Source organism: Callorhinchus milii, unplaced genomic scaffold (assembly GCF_018977255.1).
Source record: "Callorhinchus milii isolate IMCB2004 unplaced genomic scaffold, IMCB_Cmil_1.0 Scaffold3, whole genome shotgun sequence".
NCBI classification, from domain to species: Eukaryota; Metazoa; Chordata; class Chondrichthyes; order Chimaeriformes; family Callorhinchidae; genus Callorhinchus; species Callorhinchus milii.
Window position 1 is genome coordinate 32,684,197 of NW_024704744.1, and position 27,387 is coordinate 32,711,583.

General features: G+C 42.2%; 1 protein-coding gene across 1 annotated transcript in view; it reads right to left on the minus strand.

Moving 5' to 3' along the window:
- The window catches only part of nkain2 (sodium/potassium transporting ATPase interacting 2), a 389,880-nt gene extending 364,244 nt beyond the window's left edge, over window positions 1-25,636 (minus strand). The window contains exon 1 of the mRNA XM_007899276.2: window positions 25,583-25,636. Coding sequence (XP_007897467.1) covers window positions 25,583-25,636 — 54 coding nt within the window. The remainder of the gene's footprint in view (window positions 1-25,582) is intronic.
- Between the last annotated feature and the right edge of the window lie 1,751 nt (window positions 25,637-27,387).

Below are 27,387 nucleotides of genomic sequence, written 5' to 3' on the forward strand. Positions count from 1 at the left end.
AGATTTATTCAGAGAGACGTGAATTTTGCCCTATTTTGATAGCTGTGGTTTCTTACGAATTGAACACAATTATATTTGTAGACTTTTCTATTGCAGACTAAAGAGCTCTGGCATCAATGCACTGAGTGAGATTATTTACTTCCCGATTTGGGGATCTGTATTGACACAGGTATAAGTAGAATTTGCTTTCCAGAATAGATTCCTACTTTTAAAAAGAAAATACTTTCAAAATTAATTATTTTCAATGAACAGCTTTGGTTCAGATATAGTTATTTAGTGAGAACCAGCAGAATAAACTGGAATTTCAGCTCATGTCTATGCCCTTCACTCCTACTTAGTATTATTTTGCCTCATTTTTGACACATCCTATATTTGCACTAACTGGTAGAAGACTAGAAAATGTCCAAAATGTTGAAATTTTAAGCACTTATACTGCCCTCACAAGTTAAGCTTAATTTTAAATCTTAGCAGTTTCATTGTAACACATCAGATGCAAAGCAGAGGGATATGACGATAGGTTACCCATTTCTGTTTGAGGTGAATGAAAAGAGCTTACTCCATTGATGCAGAAGCCTTTTATAATCTACTTTTGCTTCTGCCAAAATGAAATTCTCCCAAATTTCCTTTGCGATGTATATACATACAAGGGAGCTTGAAGTTAAAGATGTGCCAAACTGATAGGGTCAAATGGAATCATAATTAAGTCTGTTCCAATCACTTTATTCCCTGAACACGGATGCTCAGCTGTGCAACAATCTGAGTGCTGGATTTAAAAGAGAATCCCAGAAATCCATTGCAGTGAACCTGCACAATCCTGGAAAATATATCCATCCGCAATCCCATTTAAACTGTAACAATACAAATATATCTCCTTTATTTATTGAATAGACAAAATACTTAGTTGAATATAGTTATTTGATTTGATCAGAGACAATCTCCCACCTATTTAGTTACAGAATGAAGTGACATTGAGCTTCATTTTGTTTAGTTAGCCAGATATCTGGAATGCAGAAATATGTCTCGATGCTTAAGAATCCCCAAATTAAACTTCATATAAGTATGGGTTTGTCTGGTAATGGTGTGGCATCTGACTTCCTCTAATCAAAATATTTGCTGTACAGTACATTGGACCAAAATGTTTTAATAACTGGCAATCTTTACATTACACTATGCAACTGAAAAGGAGATATTCATTGCACAGTATTATCTTCATTTCGCTCACAAATATACAGCCAATTCACTTTACAGTATACTCCCTGAAGCACTTTGAGGCGTCTAGAAGATGTGAAAAGCGCTATATCAAATGCAAGGATTATTATTGTTGTTATTATTTAATTCATTAACCTCAACTTGTGTTGGGCTAATTACATGACCTTCTTATTTCTGAAACAGGGTAAGTGTTAAGAGTTATTAGCTCTTAATAGGTATACTGATTGTGTGAGATGTATATCTTTAAAACATATGACTCCTGCCTTTTGCTGATACTTCTGTCAGTAATTACGCAAATCTGACATTAATTACAATGAATAGGGAAAAGACCATTAGACTCTGCATAGTGCAGCTGTTTTAAGTATAATAATAGCTACTGAGTCAAAGTAAAAGCATAACCGAGTTAACAGAGAAATTGCAGGCTCTGTCAGAAACTATCTTGCAAAATACTTACACTGAGTCCATTATGGCAAATAAAATTTGTGCAGATTTAGCACTGGTGATAAATGGTAATATGTCTTTATAGGCAGTAAAATTACATGTACGGTTTATTTTCCAGTTCAGATTATCCACTCAGTGCTAATGACTGGCAGGAATGGTTATCACCAGATTCAATAAGTGTCAATTAAAATCAAAATGAAGGGGTGTGGAACAGTGGAAATATATCCTCATTTGCAACAACTAACAACATAAAACATTAGTTTTCCCACCTTAAACTGAAGTTGACCTTAAAGCAATACCAGCTTAAAGCACATGCAGAAGTCTTGTAAGTAATCATGTCCATTTATATGAAACTATACTTGCACATTTTTAATATATGCTTCCCCACCCTAATCTCTCTTTTACTGAATGCATTGACTTGTGCTAAGTGGAGTTCCACAAGCACCATTTGCCCCTTAATATATTTCATGACTTTGAAAATTTAGAGAACTCAGTAAAACTGCTTCAATATCCATATCTTTAGCTCTGGCTATCTATCCATTGAGATACCAATCTTCAGTGGCTATTTTAGCAGATTCTGAACTCAACATTAAACATTATAGCTGCATTTTCTCTTCTTTAAGATTCAAGCAGTGAGATTATTTGAAATAATGTACTTTAAAGTCACAGACCTATTTAATCAATAAACTACAAAACACGTATTAAATGCGCCCAGATTAAACAATAAAACCAATACTCTAATATTTATCAAACTAAATAAGATTTTTTATTTCTCAGCTAGTTACAGTGTCTTTCTGCATCACAGTCTTGAAGTTCAACTGCTGTAGATTTAGTCTCAGCTGGTTGCTTTGTTTTAGTAGAGTCCAATTCATTATCAGGCTGGTTATATGCAGTTTCTTCTGTGGCAGTTTCTGACTTGACATCATGTGATAAATCCTGAATATCTGGTTGACTGATTTCATAGTCTCTCCGATTGCAACATAACTCTGAACCATACTCTGTTTTCATAATGTATCAATTTGGTGCAATTTAGCACAAAACTGTTCCTTTTCATGACTAATTCTGGTTCCAACCTTTTTTTTTAGCACAGACTGAATTGTCAGGCAGAAGTTTTCACTTTGGTAATTGTAACATTTCTCATTCATCTCTAGCTTCTTCATCTTACCCAACTCATGAGTGGAGCCTAACAATCATAACACTTGCATTTGAGTCAGCACCTACAATGTCAAAATGTCTCATAAGTAAACGTTATAAAATGAAATTTTTGAATTATAAGCCTCAGACTTATGCAGACCAAGTTTAATAATAATAATAATCCTTGCATTTGATATAGCGCTTTTCACGTCTTCTCGACATCTCAAAGCGCTTCACAGAATATGCTGAAAAGTGAATTGACACTATATTTGTGGGCGAAAGTCTGGGGGCTATTTCTACTCAGATAAATGAATGTTCTTCAAAAGCATGATGTCGGGCACGCAGGACAAATATATATCAAAATACATCAGGGGCAAATTAAACAAAATGTTCTGAAAATAATAAATAGGGAAAACAGGCAACAATTGAACTGAGCACCAGATTAAACAAGAATGTCATAAAAAAACTACAGGTGTATAACTGTACCAATGTTGAGCTTCAGAAGAGTAACACTAATTATGGTTAGTGACAACAACAAAATTACATTTGTATAGCAGATATAGCAATGGAGATTCCAAATGGAAGTATAAATGCTTCCCATAGGTGTAGTTTAAGTATATAATCATAAACTTCCGTCATCAAGTTGTATCCAACGACAACAATAACAAATTGCATTTGTATTGCGCTTTTCACGTTAGGAGGACGTTACAAGGCGCTGAAAACAATCCACAAAATTCCAGTGCTTGAATTAAATTATGGAAACACTTAACTCTAGCAAATTGTGACACAAATTTGTCTTGTATAGTTAGGTCATTTTTAGTGTTCCTTCTGTACAACCTTGTTGAGATTATGCAGGTAGAGACACAGGTATCTGTCTGTTCATGCATAATTGCTAGACATCTAATCCGTTTGATAGCCTCATCCACTTTCGGTAATCATGCCAAGTGTTTGCCCTTCTGCTACGGTTTCATTTTGAGTTTTTTTTGCAGGGCAAAGGGTACTATTCTACATGGTTCAATTACTGACTATCCATTGTCTAACAAGTGAGTACTCTGCTTTCCAGACAAATAACCAGTACCCTGAAACAAATTACTGTACTCACAGAACACTGAACCTAGTACTTTCTCTGGTTCCCACCATCTTAAACTTCTCAACAGCACATAACGTATTATTCACTTCACCATTGAATACTTTCCTTCATTCCAAACATTGAGCTTCATACCGGGAACAAACAATGCTTATGTTCAAAAGGCAAAATACTGCAGATGCTGGAAATCTGAAATAAAAACAGAAGTCGCTGGGAACACTCAGCAGGTCAGGCAGCATCTATGGAAAGAGGAAAGTGAGATAATATTTCAGGTCGATGACCTTTCATCATAACTGTTTATGTTCCTTTCGTTCTGCAGTCTCTGCCCTTTGTACTGCCGCCTCCTCCGCGCCCCCACCTTCCTCCATCCACATACAACAACAACAACATGATTACATTTGTATAGCGCCTTTCACGTCGGGAGGACATCCCAAGGTGCTGGACAGAGTACAGCATTTCAGATCCGAGCTGGGGTTGGGGAAGTAAGGGAAGAAGGGGAAGGGGGGTGGCCGATGGCATGATCAAAGAGGAGGTTCTTGAAGCGGGACTTGAAGGAGGCTAAGGAGAGGGCGAGGCGGAGTGACTGGGGAATGGAATTCCAGAGGTTAGGGACAGAGTGGCTGAAGGCTCTCCTGCCAATGTGGGGTGGGTGGGTCGGGGGATGTGGAGCAAGCCGGCTGAGCAGAGGGAGCGGGCGAGTTGGTAGGGCGTTAGGAGTTTGCAGAGGTAGAGTGGGGCGACGCCACGGAGGGCTTTGTGTGTGAGGATCAGGATCTTGAACTGGATCCTCTGAAGGATAGGGAGCCAGTGGAGTCGGGCGAGAGTGGGGGAGATGGGGGTCACGGAGTTTGGTGCGGGAGAGGACACGGGCTGCAGAGTTCTGGATTATCTGCAGCCTGTGGAGGGAGAAGTTGGGAAGGCTGACAAGCAGGGCATTTGCATAGTCGAGCCTGGGTGATGAAGGCATGGACAAGAGTTTGAATGGCCTGAGGGGTGAGATAATGGCGCAATCGGGCAATGTTACTGAGGTGAGGGAAGGCAGAGCGGGTCATGGCTTGAATGTGGGGGAGAAAAGACAGTTAAGGGTCGAACAGGACACCGAGGTTCCTGACTGGTTTGGTGAGTTGTAGTGATCAACCATGGAGGTTGATGCTGCCAGAGCCTGAGGTGCTGAGGCGCTGGCGTGAGCCAATCAGGAGGGCCTCAGTCTTGTTCACATTCAACTGTAGAAAATTTGCCCTCATCCAGGACTTGATGTCCGACAGGCAGTCTGTCAGGACAGCAGTGGTCCTGGAGTTGAGGGTGGAGGCAGAAAGATAGAGTTGGGTGTCATCCGCATACATTTGGAAGTTGACCCCATTTCTGCGGATGATGTCACCAAGGGGGAGCATGTAGATACTAAAGAGGAGAGGGCCAAGGACAGAGTCCTGGAGGATGCCAGATGTGACAGTTCGGTGGCTGGAGGAGAAACCATTAGAGGTAACGAAGTGGAGATGGTGAGAGAGATAGGAATCGAACCAGGCAAGGGCAGGTCCGTGAAGATTGAGTAAAGCGGAGAGGTGGTGTATGAGGATGGAGTAGTCGACATTGTCGAAGGTGGCAGAGAGGTCGAGGAGAACAAGGAAGCAGAGGGAGCCCTGATCACAGATGATCAGAATATCATTAGTAACTTTGACCAGGGCTGTTTCCGTGCTGTGGGCAGTACGGAAGCCGGATTGGAAAGGGTTCAAAGGGGGAATGGCGAGAGAGAAAGGAGTGGAGCTGCGACACGACGACTCGTTCCAGGACCTTGGAGAGGAATGGGAGGTTAGAGATGGGGTGATAGCTGAAGAGGAGGGATGGATCCAGGGAAGGTTTTTTTCAGGATGGGGGTGATGACAGCTGTTTTTAGGGAGGGGGGAACTGAACCGGTGGACAGCGAGAGGTTGATGACATTGGACAGGAGGGGGGCCAGAAGATGAAGCTGGGAGACGAGGAGAGGATGGGATCGAGGGAACAGGTGGTAGGTTTGAGTTTGCGTACAGTTGTGGAGAGGGAGGAGGGAGAGATGGGGTCGAAGGAATATAGGGGGAGGTGGGTGGGGGGGGTGGGTTGTGAGGGAGAGGTGATGTGGGAGTGGCTGTGGATGGGGCTGAACGTATCCCCTCAATTTTAGAGTTGAGGAAGTCCAGCATCTCCTCACAGTTGGCTTTTGAGGAGAGGATGGGGAGGTATGAGAAGATGGACGGAGGACACGATTGGTGGAAAAGAAAAGCTGGGGGTTGTCCTTTGCCTCCAAGATAACCTTGGAGTAGAAAGAGGATTTGGTGGAGGCAAGAATGCAGTGGTAGCTCTTGGTGTGGTGAAGCCAAATCTGCCGATGGACCGTTAGTTTGGATTTGGTCCAGGCGCGTTCAGCAGCTCACACTTGTGCCTTGAGGAACGGAGATGGCTGGTATACCAGGGGGATTTACGAGAGTATGAGCCAGTTCAGGAGGTGAGGGGGGCAAGGGAGTCCAGAATGGAGGAGAGGGAGTTGTGGAGCAAGGAGAGTGAGGAGGGAAGATCGGTCAGCGAGGGCCAGAGGTGTAGGAGTTCAGATGACTCCAGGGCAGTGGCGAGAGAGAACATTTTTCTCCATGGAAGATATGTAATGGTGGAGGGTTGGGAAGAGGGAAGGGATACTGAGGTGTTGAGGGAGTTGAAGTAGTGGTCCGAGATGGCTATATCGACGATGGTGATGTCCGAGACTGTGAGGCCCCAGGTGATCACCAAGTCAAGGGGGTGGCCACGTACGTGGGTGGGGGAGTGGATGAAGAGGGAGTGGTTGAGGGAAGAGAGGAGGGAGGAGAAGTCAGCAGATGTAGAGCAGGAGGGGGTGAAGTGGAGGTTGAAGTTGCCTAAGATAAGGAGGCATTCAGATAGGAAGATAGGAGGGTGGAGATGTCTGAAAGGAAGGTGGGGGAAGGCTTGGGGGGATGGTAAATATGCCTCCCTCCACACTTTCAACCCAGTCTCTCCCTCTTCTCTCCCTTTGATGATTTCCAAAATGAGGCCCCTCTCCTGACCTCCCAGCTCCCACCTCTTTGCCCCACTGCTGACATTGTCAACCTCTCTTTGCCAGCACAGCTCCCATTCTGTTTAAAACAAGTTGTCATTACCCCCATTCTCAAAAAAACCTTCCCTTATTTCATCCTATTCTCTAACTACCGTCTCATCTCCAACCTTCCCTTCCTCTGAAAAGTAATGGAATGAGTTGTTCCTTCCCAGCTTTGCTCTTTTCTTACCGTACATTCCTGTATGAACCCTCCAATCTGGATTCAGCTCTGCTCCCAGCAGAGAGGCTGCCCTGGCCAAAGTCACAAATAAGATTCTTTCCATCTATGACTAAGGCTCTCTGCCTCCTTTTCTTACTTGATCTCTCCACTTTTCCTCTTTTATAATAATAATAATCCTTGCATTTGATATAGCGCTTTTCACGTCTTCTAGACGTCCCAAAGCGCATCACAGAATATGCTGTAAAGTGAATTGACTGTATACTTGTGGGCGAACGCGGCAGCCAATTGCGCACAGCAATGTCCCACAAACAGTCGTAGATTGAAAATGACCAATTTATTATTGTTTTTAGTTTTTGGAGGGATTATTATTAGGCGTGTGGAGTAAGGAAACTTGCCCAAGGTTTCGCCCTGCCTGGAATTGAACTCAGGTCTCTCGCTTGCAAAGCAAGTGCTCTAACCACTGAGCTACAGGACTCCACCTTCACAGTTCCATCCTTATATGGTTTTATTTTTACCTTTCCCAATATCTCCACTTTGTATCTGCCAATTGTTTTTCTTCTCTCCCCTGCACCGTTACTTGTGGAATTCCTCAGGGCTCTATCCTTGGCCCTCTCCTCTTTAACATTTGCATGCTCTGCTTGATGATGTCATCTGCAAACATCAGGTTAACTTCCATATGTATGCGGATGACACCCAGCTCTATCACCCAACTCTCAATTCCAAGACCACTGCTGTTCTGACCATTAGCCTGTCAGATATTTAGTCCTGGATGAAAGTTAACTTTCTCCAATTGAATGTCGACAAAACAGAGGATCTCTTGCTTGGCTCCAGTCACTGCCTGTTCCATCATCGGTGGTCAGGTTTTTCGCTTTTTTGCCCCCACACTCTGGACTCCATCACTGAATCTCTTTGTCTTGCTGCTTCCTTAGCCTCCTTCAAGGTCCCTCTCAAGACCTTCCTCTTTGACTGTGCCTTTGGTCCCTTTTCCCTCCTCCCCCCTTGGTCTCTACCCCTCTTGTATTCAATTCCCAGGTTGGGTGCAAACTCTTAATTGTCCACCTTGGGAGATCCCCCTGATGTGAAAAGCACTATATAAATGCAATTTGCTGTTGTCTATATTTTATTGGCTCAATGATATATCATTATAGAATATCCTTTCTAATTATATGTACCAAACTATGCACTTCATCACTTCAGTTCTAGCTGGGCTCCATTGGCTCCCAATGGATCAATTTCAAGGTCCTCACCCTCACCTATAAAACAACAACAAAATTACATTTGTATAGTGCCTTTCACGTCGGGAGGACATCCTAAGGATCTGGATAGACAGAATTTCAGACCCGAGCTGGGGGTCGAGGAGGGTGGAGGACAGAAGGGGAATCAGGGAGGTTGAAAGCACAGTCGAAGAGGAGCATCTTGAGATACGGGAGGGGGCAAGATGGAGGGACTGTGGGATGGAGTTCCAGAGGGTGGGGGCAGAGGGGCAGAAGGCCCGCCTGCCGATAGTGGGGCGAGCGAGGCGGGGGACATGAAGCAGGCCAGAGCCCGCTGAGCGGAGGGAGCAAGCAGGATGGTAGGGGCTTAGGAGGTCATAGAGTTAGGGGGCAACAAGACCATAGAAGGCTTTGATGGTGAGGACAAGGATCTTGAACTGTATCCTCTGTGATGGGATGGGAAGCCAGTGGAGTTGGGCGAGGATAGGGGTGATAGGCTCGCGGAGCCTAGTGCGGGAGAGGACACGGGCTGCAGAGTTCTGGATGATCTGCAGTCTATGGGGGAGGAGTTGGGGAGGCAGACAAGCAATGAGTTTGCATAGTCAAGCCTGGATGTAATGAAAGCATGCATGAGGGATTCGGTGGCCTGCGGAGTGAGACAGTGGCAGAGCCGGGCGATGTTGCGGTGGTAGGGGAAGGCAGAGCGGGTCATGGCGCAGATGTGGGGTAGAAGGATAGTTGAGGGTCAAAAAAGACACCAAGGTGGACTGGCTGAGCAAGGTGGAGTGTGCAACTATGGATGGTGTTGCTGTCAGCGCCCGAGGTGAGGAGGCGCTGACAGGAGCCAATCAGGAGATCCTCGGTCTTGTCGACATCGAAGAAAATTAGCTCTCATCCAGGACTTGATGTCTGACAGACATTCTGTCAGGACAGCAGTGGTCCTTGAGTCAAGGATGGAGGTAGAGAAGTACAGTTGGCTGTCATCCGCATATATGTGGAAGTTGACGCCATGTCTCCAGATGATGTCACCAAGAGGGAGCATATAGTTATTGAAGAATAGGGGACCAAGGATAGAGTTCTGAGGAATGCCTCATGAGATGATGCGGGGGCTAGAGGAGACCGTTTGTGGAGATGAAGTGAAGGTGGTTTGAGAGTGTACGATCTGAACCAGTCAAGGACAGAACCATGAAGGTTGAGGTGAGAGGAGAGGCAGTGGATGAGGATAGAGTGGTCGACGATGTTGCAGGCCACAGAGAGGTCAACGAGGATAAGGAGGCTTAGGGAGCCGTGGTCGCAGATGGACCATTGGAAGCCAAGCCTTCAGCTACTATACCTCTAGCCACTGCAACTTCCTCTCTCCACCCTTTTATCTCTTCTCAGTCTATTTTATTTGCTGATTTGTTTTGTTTGCTGATGTGATTTACAACATCACATCAGCAAAGAAGTTTTCAAATTTTGGATGAATAATTTCCCTTGCTGATTAGTATACCTCATGCTTTGACAATGTAAATTTGTAAGATGTGGTTTTCCCATTATATTTGCAAATCTAATTCTCTCTCTATCTCTCTCATTCTCTTACTTCTTATTAAAATTCTTTCACAAATATCTAGTCAATTGCATCCGGAATTTACCATTATAATCTACCTCTACTGGTTATTCTAAAATGTTCATTCATCATTCAGTGTAAAAAGATTAAATTTAAACTGTCTTTCCTCTTCTCTTCTGAGTTTGAGTCCATATCTCATATCTATAGCGTTTTGAGGCATTTCAACAAGGTGATAAGGTGCTATATCAAATAATAATTATTAATTATAATTATATAATTATAAATATAATTAATTAATAATTATAATAATAATATTATTATTATTATTTCCTTGTTCTTAATTATTTTGAACATGCTAAATATATTATTGGAGTTCAGTTTATCTATAGCCTTTAGGATCTGAACAATTCAATAAGATCTCTTCTTTAATGTGAAACTTACAAGCCTTGATAGATTCTGCATAACTAAGCATCTAATTCTGGCTACCATTGTAGACACTAGATCTCTACCAATGCCAAAATGCTCTTATACAGTTGTTCTAACACCACAACTACAATTGTAGGAATACTCCAGATTTGATATTTGATTAAATACTTTTATTTTTTAAAGTTTAAACTAATGTTTCTGTCATCTCTGTCTGACTATATCTTATATCAACCACGATTGCGGTCACCTTCTCCCTCCCCCGGCTCGGCGTCAGTCTCCATCACTGTTAAGCACTCTGAGACAACACCCCGCGTGAAGAGCGCTATACAAATGCAAGTTGCTGTTGTTATTTTAACCTGCAAACTATCCAGCAAAGATTAAACTATGCTCCACAATACTGTGAATTAAATATTGTAAGTGTGTCACATAATAGTCAATAATTTTATTTAGTTCTTGTACCTCAGTATCAAACTAAAGCCTCTTTGCTTCCTACTTAACCTTCAAAAACATTAAGCTCCCTGTAAGTCTTCCTCAGTAAGAATAACTATGCTAAATATTTGTACAGCACATGCTCCAGTGACAACATTGCAATTTTTCAGCTTTGTCCCCTGCTCCAGCAGCGGTTAGCTGCCTTCACTATTACTCTACTAATTGGAAAACAAAGAGGCCATTCAGGCCACTGAGCATCTTCAACCAGAAACCATACGTCTGTTAACTTTTGTCTGGTAGTGTAGTGTGCTGATACCCATATATTGGTATATACCCATTCTGCTGGTACACCCGTATATTGATTTATTTTTACTATTTTTAAAATTCAATTTACTGATCCTCAATTTGTTTTGCTGCAGCAATGTAATTGGCTGGGAGTTTTGACTATTCTTCTAAACGATCTCCAACTTTCTTTCTTGTTTTGTACACTGTATGACTGTTGTAATCTACAAATAGGGCATCTTTTATGTCAGTTGTGTAGACATGTTTGTGTTATGCAAGGTGTATAATCAATGTGTAAACATGTACAGAAGGAATTGCAGGTGCATTCAGTTGTGTTATTAAAGACCAATGACAACGATTACAGATTTTATAATCCTGTTCATTGGTTGTTAATTAAATAATAGGGTACATGTCATTTCCTCTGCACATGTATACAATTATAAATGTATAATTATTCATTACATCGAGGCTCGATTATGCAAACTCATTGCTTGTCAGCCTCCCCAACTCCTTCCTCCACAGGCTGCAGATCATCCAGAACTCTGCAGCCTGTGTCCTTTCCCACACCAGGCTCCATGACCCTACCACCCGCATCATTGCACAATTTCACTGGCTTCCCATCACACAGAGGATACAGTTCAAGATCCTGGTCCTCACCTTCAAAGCCCTCCACGGTCTTGCTCCCCACTATGTCTCCGACCTCTAACCCCTACCATCCTGTTCATTCCATCCGCTCTGCGGGCTCCGGCCTGCCCTCCCTAACCCCCAGCTCAGGGCCATGACTCTGTCTGTCCAGCTCCTTGGGGTGTCCTCCCAATGTGAAAGGCGCTATACAAATGTAATTTTGTTTGTTGTTGTTGTATAGATAGTTTACAGAACAGAAACAATGCTTCAGTGAGCAAGTAGTAAACCTCGAATTCAAGATCCTCATCCTCACCTAACAAGGCCATTCACGGCCTTGCACCCTCCTACCTCTCCGACCTACTATGCCCCCATGTACCTGCCCGTACCCTTCGTTCCTCTGGCTCCGGTCTCCTCCACATCCCCCAGCCTAACCGCCCTACCATCGGTGGCCGGCTTTCAGCCTCTCAGCCCCTAGGCTCTGGAACTCCACCCCCAGTAGCTTCGCCTTGCTTCCTCCCTTTTCTCCTTCAAAGCCGGTCTCAAGACCTTTCTCTTCAGCCGTGCCTTCAGCTCCCCTCTCGACTCTCTACCCCCTCCTTCTCCCTCCCTTCCCTCACCCTGACCATATCCCCCCTGCTCGGGTCCCGACCCAACTGTCCAGCACCTTGGGACGTCCTCCCGACGTGAAAGGCACTCTATAAATGCAATCTTGTTGTTGTTGTTGTTATGGAACAGGCTCCCTAGGGAGACAGTAGAAGTAGAAAATGTTATTTGTTTCAAGAACAAATTAGATAGATTTCTGCTAGAAAATAATATCTCGGTATACAGTGTATAGTTTGGGACATGACATGTCAAGGGACTGCCAGGATGGTGAAAGGCGAGCTAGAAGGACCTTGGTCTTCTTTCGCCTTGCAAATTCTTATGTTCTTATATAATAGATCCAAAAATTGATCTCTTTTCTATATGCTCCTAAACTAATCATTTTATGTTTTTCCATGTTCAACTTTATTTGTCATCCACTAGTCCAATTTCACAAAATAACCTTTTAACCTGGCTGCATTTAGGTTTGGGTTACATAATAATATGACAAGTACTTATTGCACAGCAACTGCAGACATAAATAATAATCATCATAATATTATTAATCCTTGCATTTGATATAGCGCCTGTCACCTTAGGAGAACATCTCAAAGCACGTCACAGAATGTTACTGTGAAGTCGAATGGCTTGTATTTTGCAGGTGAATGCAGCAGCCAATTTGTACACAATAATGTCCCATTTCAAACATGAAATAAATGCACAATTTTTACTGCGAATTTTGTGACCAGAACATCAATGACCAGAACCAACCAATGGCAACTCTAACAATGCAGCACTCCACCAGTAGTGCAGTAGAAAAATCAGCCTAGACTGTAATTACAAAGGTCCAATGTGGGACTTCAATCCTCACCATTCTGACTCAAAGACAAGAGTGTTACCATCGGAACCAGCCTAATGTCTAGAATTTGGCAAATTGTTGAATACTTAAAAGAACTACAGAAAACTGGCTTTGGAAGACTGTGTTTACGAATTTGGCAACATCTGAATGCTGCATGAAGTAATGCTACATGAATAAAGCATTTCTAGACCCAAGTGGAATTTCTCCATCTTTTCTTGCAGGTCAATTAGCTTGACAGCAGCAGTGGGGTAAAATACTGAAGCTATTCAAAAGCATTGGGTAATACAACAACTACACGTGTGCTACATCAATTGTCATCAATCTGAAGGAAGTTTTGAATAATAATGTGAGCAACAAGTCACTGACATTTAATGAAGCAACTGATTTAAGTTATTTTTGCACAACTGATTCTGGGTTACATTTAAATATTCATCTTCACAAAAATAATTTTTCTATGGGGAACTTACATATTTTACGTAAAATAGAATAAATTATTCAATTTTTTCTTGTCACTTTTTCCCACCACCAGTCTTGTATTAACACAAGTTTCGGGGCAAAATCTGCATAGATTTCAATGCCACATTTTTTGGGGGTGGTCACTGGATATTACAATTACAATAAACCTTACATTTGATATCGCGCCTAATCACGTCGCCGAGGCGTCTCCAAAAGCTTCACAGAATATGCCATAAAGTGAATTGACCGGGTGTTTTGTGGGCGAAAAGCCAATTGCGCATAGCAGTGACCCACAAACAGTCATGGATTGAGTGACCAAATTATTTTTATTTATTTTGAAGGAATCACAGAAAATTGACTTCAGAAGACTGTTAAATGACACATACAAAAAGCCATCAATGTGCTTAAGTGTATTCAAAACCTGACAGAGTTCCATGCATGCCTTCTACACATGGAAATTCCCATGTCTGGAATGAAATACGCACACTCTCCCTGGAGGGATACGCCCTGTTTACCTAATTCCAGAGAGTATTTGCAGTAGCCTGGCAGCGGCGAAAGCTCAGAGACCCCAGAGCATGCATTGGGGTACTGATGGAATTTAACCAACTCAAATCTCATAGCTTGCCATTGAAAGCACTGACTGACAAACTTCCGTTACTTGTCCAGCTCAGACCCCCTATCACATAGGGCTTTGGGTTGCAGGGCTAACAGGAACCAAGTGTGAATAATCTCCACCCTTCCAAGTTCTGCCTATGAGCCAGGCTGGCTGGTCTGCCAACAGTTACCTCCATAACATCGCCCGACTAGGCCACTACCTCACCCCTCAGGTCACTGAAACTCTTGTTCATGCCTTCATAACCTCCAGGCTCGACTATGCAAACGTCCTGCTTGTCAGCCTTCCTAACTCCTCCCTTCACAGGCTGCAGATAATCCAGAACTCGGCAGCCTATGTCCTCTCCCGCACCAAACTCCATGACCCCATCTCCCCCGACTCCATTGGCTCCCTATCCTTCAAAGGATCCAGTTCAAGATCCTGGTCCTCACATACAAAACCCTCCACGGCCTCGCCCCACCCTACCTCTGTGACCTCCTAACCCCCTAACAACCCGCCTGCTCCCTCTGCACAGCCAGCTCTGGCCTGCTCCACGTCCCCCGACCCACCCGCCCCACCATTGGCGGGAGAGCCTTCAGCCACTCTGCCCCCAACCTCTGGAATTCCATCCCCCAATCACACCGCCTCGACCCCTCCTTAGCCTCCTTCAAGTCCCACCTCAAGACCCGCTTCTACAACCATGCCATTGGCCACCCCCCCTCTCTTCTCTCCCTGACCCCAGCTTGCGTCTGAAATGCTGTACACTGTCCAGCGCCTTGGGACGTCCTTTTTACGTGAAAGACGCTATACAAATATAATCTTGTTGTTGTAAATAATCATATCTTGAATAAATTATCAATTAAATGATAATTCACAGGGATTTAATTTCAGTATTCAGTTATTGTTGCTTTGATTTTAATTTTTAAACTTGTTTCTTTACAAAGACGACTGCTGCATGCGTTCAATCTTAAATGCAATGTCAGACATTTGCTGTGTAAAACTGAGGGTTGATCTGATCAAGGTGTTCAAGATACAAAGGAAATTAACAGAAAATATAAGGAAATTAACAGAGTGCTTATGGTTAGTCCTGGACTTTGAAGTGTAGTACAAATTTATTTACTGAGAGATATGAGATTGTGGAATTAACTTCCTCAAAACATCGTTAATACATAGTTGGTGGGTATTGCTTAAGAAGGAATTTGATAAATAGTTGCCATATAAGGATATCAGAAGGTATGGAGAAAAGGCAGACAAATTGCATTGAATTATATTTAAAACATGATCTGCAATGGCAGAGCTAACTCAATGGGCTGAATGACCAATTTCTATACTTCGTTCCTAAATCTGACAGATGCTTTTCAAAAAGGATTCTGATTTCCTTTCTCCTTGAGATTTATAAATCCATCCCGGAGATTTACATGTTATTGACTGTCTTTATTTGATTCTATGAACTAGCCAGACATAATTATGCCTCAACTTGGGAAGTTTAGTTAATAATAATAATAATCCTTGCATTTGATATAGCACCTTATCACATCTTTGAGACATCTCAAAGTGCTTCACAGAATATACTGTAAAGTAAATTGACTGTATATTTTGTGGGCAAAAGGCAGCAGCCAATTACGCACAGCAGTGTCCCACAAACAGTCGTGAATTGAGTGACCAAATTTTTTTCCCCCAGGAAAGCAATTCACTAATCAACTAACAACCAGGTTCCTACTTATTGCTAGGTAAACAGAGGTGTCTGGAGTAAGGAATTTTGCCTAAGATTTTGCCCTGCTTGGAATCAAAACACAGGTTCTCTGGCTTGCAAGGCGAGTGCTAATATGAATAACAACTCACATTTTTGTAGTCCCTTTCACGTGCAGGTCTCAAGATTAGATTAATTAGAAGTCAAGGCTGTTATTATGCAGGCACATGCTAATTTATGCTAGAAATGTCCTAATAACAACATTGAGATGAGCAGCCAATGAATTTGATTTTGGGGAGAATTTGGTGTAAACCTTTCACTATGTCTTTATAATGGGATTTCCATATAACTTTTTCAGCAACCAGTTTAAGATAGATGCTCTCACTGTGCAGTCTGATATGTATGCTATGTAGCTATTTACTTGTCGTACTGCTGAAAAACTAACACCCTTTCTTGTATCTCTGAGATGCCGCTGATCAGAACACCCAAGAGAACACTTAAGTCTTGTCTGTGGCGATTGTAGGGACAGAATTTAAATGATTTGTTTTATTTTTTATTTTTCCATTGAGCCCTTTATTTTGGGGGATCTGGATTTGTGTCCAGACTGTTTTAAATGAAAGTTCACTTTGGTCAATTGGAAAGATGCAACTTTACTATCAGTACATCCATGCCGCCTCAGACTAGTATGTGCATAGTACAACATTGGCACAACTTAACACAAACTAAATTAAAATTTGATTCAAGAAGGATGTAAGAATCTTCAAAACAAGAAAACGCACACAACTGTAGCAAAGATTTTCTTCCGAGTAGGTTTCTGAGTCGAAGAGCATTTTTGAGGTCCAACAGTGACTTTTAGTGCATATCTGAATGTGCATTGCTGACTCTGGAGTGCTCGATATTGACACTGGCTGTTAAAAGTGTCAGACTCTACTTATTACCATTCCTCACCTCAATGAGCACAAAACTCCATCATAGCAAAACATAAAAAATTGGAATTGAAGGGAGGAATACATTCAGGGCAAAATGCTTATTCCATTATATGCTCCACATCATTAACTTTTAAATGCCTCCTTTCTTTAAAGGATAATCCTGCATGGAGAGCAGCAAGGAAAGTGAAAAGGACACTGATGTCAGAAAAGGCATGCTCACAGAGCATATGTATGCTGGTTGGCATGGTTTACCACATGCTTAACAATTTTACAGATTGGGAGCAATCTTTTTTTACACTTTTTAACCACATCAGTGAAGTAAAAATCAAGAGATATTCAAAGCAAACCCAGTCAGTGGACTGTGCCAATCGTGGGCTAGCCAGGAATTGGATACATTGCAAAACTGCAAAATATTACCATCATGTTTAAGTCAGGGAATTTACTTACTTTTCATTACTGTCAAATGAAAAATGTTATCTTATTTGTTTTTGATTTATGTCGATAGGACATTACTGTGTGCGACTGGAATGCCGAATTTGCGCAAATACAGTTATTGCATTTGACAGAATATCTTGTTAAGCGCTTTGAGGCATCCTCCTGATGTTAAAGACACTGTACCATAAACAAAGATTATTAAATGCAAGCATTATTTAATTAACACTTGCTACTGATAACTTCAATCTTTCAAGATTTGTTTTTTGAGCATACTATACCAGTGAAAAAAGAAAATTTCTTATGGCACTGCACATCTATTGGGCAAATTCAAAAGAGAGGTTTGCCCATTTGATCTCATTTCATCCTTCCCAAGTAACCACCCAACTAACCTTCAATTTTTTAAAAAATGTTCTTGCCTCAACTATCCTTTCATGGTAATAACCACATCACTTGCAACTTGCATTTATTATTATAGTGCCCTTCACACAGGATAGTTTCCTGGAGTGCTTCACAGTGGCAGAGTCTGACAATGAGCCAGGGGAAGAGGGAGTGGGGAGGTGACCATAAACATGATCAAAAAGGAAGGTCTTTAAGCAGGATTTGAAGGTGGAGAGGAAGAAGTCATGGCAGGGGATTGAGGGAGGGAGTTCCAAAGTTTCAGGGCATAGTGGCTGAAGGCACGGCCAACGATGATGGAACAGAAGGCACAAGGGACAAATAGGAGGCCAGAGCCAGCTGAATGAAGGCAGCCGATGGTGGAGTAGGGGGCAAGAAGGTCAGATAGGTAGGGTGGTGCGAGGGCATTGAGTGATTTGCAAACTCGAAATCAATCCATTAGGTAATTGGGAGCCAACAAAACCTGTCTCGGACTGGTGTGATGGGGTACGGAGTTTTGTATGGGTGAGTATCCAGGTTGTGGAGTTTTGAATTAATTGGATTTTGTGTATGGTGGAGCTGGGGAGACCAGCTAGTAGGACATTGGAATAGTCCAGCTGGGAAGTGACAAAGGCATGGGCGAGCTTCAGCTCCGTCGGTTGTGACGTATGGATGGTCAATGTAACGGAGGTGGGAAAAAGCGGTACTGGTCACGGAACAGATGCGTGGTAGAAAAGAAAGCTGAGGCTGAAGCCTAAGTTATGCACGGGTTCGGTGAGTCTGAGGGGGAGCCAGGGGAGGTTGAGGAGTTCACACCCGCAGGAGAGAATTGACGGGAGCCAAAGAATATGGCTTCCGTCTTGCCGACATTCAGCTGCAGGATATTTGTGCTCATCCTGGCCTTGATATCCGTCAAACAAGCTGACAGGACATCAGCAGACTGTTCCCATCGTTGGTATTGATGGTATCCTGTTCCCATCGTTAATGGGTAAAGAAATACTTCCTGGTGGCTGTCCTAAAATTGTCCTTTGCAACCCTAAATCTGTACTCTCTTAAACTTGTGTGGTGTACTGTGTACTGTGGCAATGTGGCAAGTTCCAGCAATTGGGAAAATAAACCAATTAACAATAGCTAATGCTGCTCCAGTACTATTCATATTTAAAACCATATTATTGTTAGCGTGAAGTTTCCATGCATCAGCAAAAGGACAATGAGACAACTTGGTCTTTGAAAGGACAACTCATCAATTACAGTTGTACAGAAAAAAAAATCCTTTTACATCTTAGCATATTCAAGTCCCTTTGTAAATTTAGATTCTAATCAGGAATGTATGTGTGATTTTATTGTGTAACTTTGTATTTATTCAATAGTTTTTCTATATTGAAGTGTACTATGCAATTAAAGGAAATCCATACACACCAATAGGATTAGTATGAAAGTCAATATCTGCCAACTTGGCATGTAACAATTGAATGCAATATCTTAGACGATAAACTCACAGTATTTAAGTTGGATTTAGGAGTCAGACAAAATGTGTGTGTGCAACATTAAGTAAAGGCCACTTGCTACATCAAGCATGTTCACGAGATAGGCTTTATACAGTTAGCCCCACCTACTCAGTCATTAAATCTTCTGAAGGAGGCAATGAATCTGAGGAAAAAACACTAAGAAGATAATTCTCTTTGAGTATTTTCCCAATTCCCAAAGGCAATAAAGCAAAACTTCAAAATATTAGTCTAGTTGTATAAGTTACATTATTCATTCAGGCAGCTGAATTGATACGTTGTTCAACCACTGTACTGATAGCACAGGAACAATTTGTTAGGTACAACATTAAGTAATTATTCTCAGAATTCTCAATCTGATTCTTAAACAAGTGTATGTTCAGTTCTCTTTTAAAGTGAAAGAAAATCATCAAGAAAGTGTGAACTGCTTTTCCTTGAAGTCATTTCATTTATCCTCTACGATGTAGGGTGAAACATGCAATTTTACTTATTTGTTCATCCCCTCTCTAGGTAGATTAATTTACATCATCACTAAACAAAATATGTCCAATCTATTCTGAACATGCACTTGTATGTTTTATGTATACATTGGTTATGGCACCTAGAGCAATAAGAAGCTAGTTTTTCATGGGACTTGTTTGGACATTGTGATTTTCTATTGCTGCTGACACTAAAATCAAATTTTGGAAATGCATCAAACATAACATTAAATCAAATTGCTAAACTAAATCACAGAATTGGTCAATAAATGTAAACAAATAGGAATATTATAAAGACAACCCTCAGAAATACATTTCCCAGCCTCTTTATTTCAAATGCACAAGAAAGGCAGTATGGTTACCATAGACAAATTGGTTCAAGGAACTACACTGAACTTCATGCATAAACATGACACAGGTCTTTGATTTAGATTATTTTTCTTCCTTTTTGAAATGTTGTGTGCCATGGTATCTTTAACTTTTACCTGAACAAGCAGATGGAAACCTCAGTTTTAATGTCTCAACCGAACCACCTCCACCAACGCAGTGCTCTCCCCAGCACTGACTGTGAGTTCAAAATCCCGACTTGAGGCTTGAACCCACAACCTTCTGTCTTAGAGGTGAGAGTGCTACTAATTCAGCCAGGCTGACACACAATTTTAGTAGAATATGTAACAATTCACCATTTAAGTCCAGTAATTATTATTATTATTATTCCCAAGCAACATGCAACAATATTGTCTATTAGTAATCAACTAAATAAAATGCATGCATTTACTAAAAGCATGAATGTTATGTAGCTTTACTAAAATAATTTGATCTTGAATTCTCTAACTGTTACTAATGGAAGAAAATAACTTTTTTTCCAGGGGATAGAATGCCTTATATGTAATTAATCCATGAGTCATGATGAGTCCATTGAATTTCAGCCAGACATGTTTCTCGTGGGCTTTACTGAATGATGTAATGCACTTCACCTCCAGTTCCCAAAACACAATAAAGTGAACTCCTGATAATAAGGCCCTGGTTTATATCATCACACGTTTCATATCGTCATGCTGTCAATATCTCAGCCGCTTCCCATGCAAAATAATAATGAATGAGGGACCCTCTGGCCTTTATTTCAGCACTCCACTTATAATGCAGAAAGTTACATTCTTTACATTCTAGTAAGTAAAATATTGGATATATCATCGAAATCAACTCACTTTCTCCACTCTGCCAGCTGCGCTGGACCGCTCAGCGAGGTCTTGCAATGAATGGCCTGGTATTGTGAGAAAAGATTGCCCTCACCCTCAACCAGCCACGTGATAGCTGTTTTGACTGTTGTACCAAGATCTCTGAGAGTAGAAATTTTAGACTGTGCTGGATTATCTCAATGATTCACTTTGTCAAAATGTGCAAAATTAACAAAAAAGTTTTTTTTTATAGATACATATGCCTATACATAAACTTATATTTTACTTAACTTAAGCGAGTTTTAACAAATTAACTGAGAGTTACGGTGGGCTTGGCCACTCTGTCACATTGACAGCTGCTCGCTCTGTGCAGGGGCAGTGCGCGCTGATGTAGGTCCTCAGTGCAGTGCTATTGGACCCGGATGACTCACGACTACAGTCACCCCAGATATAGTCACTTTTCTCTTGGAGTGACGGTATATCAGGAGGTTATTGTAATCTGAATGAGAAAAGTCTGCTTCAGTTAAGGTATTTTTTTTCCTGAAACATTTTCTTACACAGAATCACATTACATAGATTAGTACAGGTCATTCGGCCCAACTAGGCAGTGCCCGTATTTATATTCCACAAAAGCCTTCACTCCCATAGCACTCTATTCCCTTCACCCTCACATATGCATTGAATTTCAGCTTAAATATGTTGATGCTTTCTGCTTCATCAGAAGAGTGTTTCACAATAGGCATTTCTTTCATAAATTACTCAGATTGCTGGGGTAAGGATACAATCTAAGACAAAGAAATTACACTATTTCAGTGACACTGTCAGAAGGAAGAAAACACACCACTAGTCATCATTTGAGTAAGGAAATGGTGTTTATGTCAAAAGCAGGGCCTTATAAACCATGTTACTAAAATAGGTTAAGTAAACTTTCCTAAGAAACAAAGAATGAGGGACATTATTTTAATGTTTTGAAATGATAAATGTTTGATAGTGGATTCCAGTGAATTCTTTTACGAAATGAATTGTGATTAGACCAAGGAATTCAATTAGCATGAACTTTATTCAAGAAAAAATATTGAAAACTCGCTGGTTAAACAAAGCTTGAAGGAATTAATGTGGAACACATTGCCATCTAGTGCAGTGAATACTGGATCTGCAGAATTTTTAAACAACAAAATCTGGATTGATATGTTGTACTTGGAAGCTGAGAATTTGAGGATTACCATATTTTAGGATGGGAGAGAACTAACAGACAGAAATACTAATCAAAATGTCATTGACTGGCTGAACCGGCCTTCTTTATTTCCATGGATTCTTGCAATTTAGGGTTCTGCCCTCTATCAACAACAACAACAAGATTGCATTTATAGAGCGCCTTTCACGTCGGGAGGACGTCCCAAGGCGCTGGACAGTTGGGTTGGGACCCGAGAAGGGGGGAAATGGTCAGGGTGAGGGGAGGGAAGGGAGGGAGCGAGGAGGGGGTAGACAGTCGAGAGGGGAGCTGAAGGCACGGTCGAAGAGAAGCCTGTATGAAGCACTTTGATTTACTTCCCATTTTTCTTATGTGAAGATACCCAGATAATTTGCAAACAACTAATGACTATGTTCCTCGTGGTGGGTGGATTCTTCTTGATCTTGAGATTCCATTTACAAATGAAGTCACTTAATTACCATACGTCTGAGAACAAAAACTTATCAGTCAATGTGGTGGAAGGGCCCCTGCAAGGGTTGATGGCAAAATGTATTACGTTTTGATAGAATTGCAATGGGGACAGCTATTAGAAATGGTTAGCATGCTTCACCTATAAATCCTCTGCACAAAAACTATTTGATTTTACCATCTTCTATGAAGAAATATGCTCTACAGATATATATTGTGAATAACTATACTAAAGATAGTCTGCAAGTTATTACAAATATTCTACTTGTAGCCTCATTTAATGTGAGGTTAAGAACATTCCTAGACTCCAAATAAATCTCTTATTTTTGGTACATCAAAATCTTTATTATATTAAATACTAAGGCATGCAAGTACCAACACGGGAAAGCTCAACAGAGCTAGACAGTTGCAATTTCACCATCAATCTTGCAGGCACATCCTCCACTATTTTCATTGTTCATACTTTGAAGCGAGACCTTTTTGAGCCAAGGATAATGAAGTGGAACAATGATACAAAAAACCTGCCTAAAAGGGATGGAGATATTAAATCATGCACGTGATTTAAAACATGACATAAAATCTACATATAACATGCATTGGGCTCTGACTCACACACCGTTTACAAATGAAGCAATTTGCACCCACTAACAAAGTACATCAATGTAAAGAAGCATACAGCATCCCCAAGTTAATCATGGAGAGACAGCTGACTTTGAAAAGGTGATTAATAATAAACTTTGTACAGACTCTGGATGGCAAAGAGACAGAAAACAGAAATTGTGCAAAACTCCACGTTGACAAATATTTCAGAACAGAATTCTCCTCTGTATGCCAGAAGGCTGTTGCAGTTCTTTGTCAAGTGTAGTGGGCAACTGATGATTGTTGATATTATAAGGGATACAAACAATAGAATTGCTCTTTTTGCATGTTAGCTAGCAACTTTTCATCACTTCAACTGTAGCTTGCAAACATGTATCCAAACTTCTCAAATGTATCGCATAACAACCTCTCACTTCCTTATTTCTCACAATTGAATGAGGCTGTTTGGATTTTTAATTAAAATAAGTAATGAAAATTAACAGTAAAAAAAATCTGATAGTGTCACGTTAAACAAAATTCAGGAAAAAAGTCTTAATATTAATGATCTTTTTAAATATTAATGGCAGAATCCTAATTTGGAGTTACCAAGGCCCAATAGATTGTTCAATAATGTCCAAATCAATGCAGTTATATTTTTTCACATAAATCTATTAAATGTAACTGAGGTGTAACCAATGTTGCCCAAATTACAAACCACGATGAGAAATAACATTAGAAGAATTGTGTTTATTATTTATTTACCATTTTATTTTGAGTATTACCTTCCGACAAGGCCAGCTTCATTCAGCACTTACAATGAACCTCTCTCTATACACATGTTCATAAATGCTTATTTGCAGAGCAAGGCTCCTTATCGAGTCTGTTAACTATCAAGAGTCTATTTACACCAAAAGGTTTTAAAGGTAGATATTTTTCATTACGTTGTTTGTTTGTAGAACATTTGTGGTCCATGTTAGTAATGGATGAATTAAAGCTTAAAGTTACATTTAAAAAAAGACCTTCAGCAGCCTCATATGAATAATGCTTCTATTCTACCAAAGTGCAGAGGACAAAAGACTGACATATTCCAATACATTTTGCTCAGGGGCAAGGCCATATACAGACATTGCATTTTGGTTCATTGCTCAATTACACTTCGAAAGACACCGCTGCCAATGACCTAATTTACCTAGTTTTAGACCCAGAAGCAAAGATGTTACCCAGCCCTGTGGGACTCTAACAAATATTGTTTCCCATTGAAAGTAAAATATGCTATATATGGTAAGTGCTGATCCACAGCATCACTTTAGGTTTGACTATGTAACTCGCAGTTGCTCAAAATCAAAAATCAAACCAGTATTGAAACTTTCTGGATTAATTTTTCAGCTTGCTTCCATACAGTTATATCGTACAATACATGTAGAGGATAATAAAACACTGTTTAGCACTATTATTCACACAAGCAGATACATGTAAAGAAGGTAGAGTGCCTGTCAGACAATATCCTCACCACTGGATCATTCCAATTGAAAACATTGCACCACTGAAACTTTTTTCTGGTTTGTAAGGCTGGCAATAAACCATGGCTGGAGAATGCAAAGCATCACTTTGAACTTGTAAGAATTATCAGTTTACTTTCTACACGATTCAACTGAAGAAAGATGAAAAGTCGAACAAGTACTGTATCTGAACCACCTGTAAAACACAGAGGCGCTCCGAATGAGAAACAGCACCCGATGAATATTTCTCTTGTCTACCGCTGATAGTATACAAAAAATAACCACTGTACATTGAAACACATCTCTGAACACTTTGACGTTCAAAGGGATTAACTTGTGCCAATTTAAATGACGCGAGTTAAACTATTTATACCGATAACTGGGGAATCACAGTGTGCAGTTAAAAGGACCAAGTGTGTGCATCCTGAACATTGTACACAAAGATGCACAAGATGCTGTGTAGTAGGCGAGTGGCATTTCAGTTTATCTTAACACATGAACAAAGGCAGACTTCACACATGTACCGAACCGGTCAGGAGCTGCGACTCCAAATCGGAGGCGCTTTCGGAATTGCAGAGGTATCCGTAATCCGCAGACCCTTCCCTTCCAGCAACCATCCACAACTTGCGTAGCAAATCCACATCAAAGCCAACAGCACTGCGTTCACCCCCACACGCAACACACGGAAACCCCAGCGAAAAGTTTCCAGTCTTCAGTCCGCCGGGGTCGCCTGAGATACACCCACACCGAGAGGTGCATCTGTTGCTGTACTGCGCCAGCGTGTGTGTGTGTGTGTGTGTGTGCATATATATACACACACACACATCCTTATACACACCGCTCTTAAATAATGAAAGACTCGCACTTGGTATTTTTTTTGCCCAGTATTTACCAGAGTGTTTGCACATCGCATTGCAGTTACAGTGCGTGGGTTACAGCAAAACATTATAGCCAAGTCTGACCGTACGATTGTGAAACTGACCAAAACGCCGGGACCAGATTTTGGTTCAAACAGCAGAAACACACACACACACACATACACAAAAACCTACTTAATTAAACATAAAATAAAGACATTTAAATCAAAGAAGAAGAAAAAGTTTGAGGGTCTCACTTACTAGCTGGAGGCTGCAGACGAATATGAGGGTACATCTGCCGCTGCAGCAGCCCATGGTTGCGGGTGGTTTGCAATGGGAGGATGTCTGGGGCTCACTCCGGCTGTGGCTGTGGCTGTAGCTGTGGCTCTCTCTGGCTGGGGCTCTGGCTGTAGCTGTAGCTCTGGCTGGGGCTCTGGCTCTCTCTGGCTGTAGCTGTAGCTGGGGCTCTGGCTCTCTCTGGCTGGGGCTCTGGCTCTCTCTGGCTGGGGCTCTGGCTCTCTCTGGCTGTAGCTGTAGCTGGGGCTCTGGCTCTCTCTGGCTGTAGCTGGGGCTCTGGCTCTCTCTGGCTGGGGCTCTGGCTCTCTCTGGCTGGGGCTCTGGCTGGCGGATGGACGGATTTGGCTGCCCCCGGCACAGGTGCAGCCCGGGACCCTGTGATTTCCCCACCCCCCTCGCCCGGTTGGCGCCGCCTGATTGCCGAGTCCTGTGAGCACCTGGGCTGGGCTGGGCAGGGCAGGGCTGGGCTGTGCAGGGCTGTGTTGGGCTGTGCAGGGCTGTACTGTGTTGGGCTGTGCAGGGCTGTACTGTGTTGGACTGTACTGTGTTGGGCTGTGCAGGGCTGTGCTGTGTTGGGCTGTGTTGTGCTGTACTGGGCTGAGCCACGCACCGAGTTGCGCCCCGACTTGTCTCAGCAGCAGCAGCCGCGGCGAGTGGCCGCCGTGCGAGGGCAGCCCGCGCTCCTCCTCCTCCTCCTCCTCACCATCACTGTGCCAACCAACACTATCAGCACCGCACACACCGGCTCAGCCTGCACAGTGACACTGAGCAACCAGGGGAGGGGAGGGAGAGGGGAGGAGAGACAGACAGACAGACAGACAAGACAGACAGTGCAAACTCTGGTCTGTCTGTGTGTGTCTGTGTGTATCCACACGAGGCGGATGTGCTGGTGTGTAACTGAGCAGATGTGATCCACGCTCCACACTTCACTCAGCAGAAAACTGAGGATCCCTCTCCATCCCTCTCTCCCTCTCCATCCCTCCCTCCATCTCTCTCACTATCTCTCTCTCTCTGCTGCTGCTGCACTGCCCCCCCCTCCCCACCACCTCCCGCTGTTCTTGATGCTGTTTTGACGATTTATTTATTTCCCACTTTGCAGATTTGGGCCACGATCCCCCTCCTCCCCCCTCCTCCCCCCCCAAACAGCTGATTGAGAAATGCTGGAAGAGAGTTCCTGTCGCTTTCAACACCACCCGCCTCCCCCTGAACACACCAGTCAGTCGCAAGCGGTTATTGGAGACGGTGCCGGTGCTGCCACAAAAACACACCGCCGCCGGTTGTGATGAGCCGCCGGAACGCCAAACCATGTTCAAGCCCCTGTTTGCCAGACTTATGGCTTTAATAACTTGTTCTCTTGTTATGTATTGCCTCTCTCGGCCGAACAGGTCACGGCGTCGGGGATCACAGTTGGTTTGGGAAATAGATACCCTGCAATCATTTACTGTGCAGAGCTATCCACCAGCTGATGCTTCGGATAGAGTGAGAGAGAGATATAGAGAGAGATAGAGACAGAGATAGAGAGAGAGAGTGCAATGTGTCACCAGCTCTCTGGAAATCAGAGCTTTGCTGCTACAGTTGGAATTGGTGTCATCGCAATAGTTATTACTGTTCCATTTCGGTCACTGTTGATCACTGTTCCGGGAGACAAACTGCGCGAAATACGAATCTCTGATCCTCAAGAAGGCTGTGTCCTGATCTTGCTGATGATCTCAGGATCAATGACCGAGGCGCTGCCATCAATAACTCACTGCAATGTATTACATTAGGAT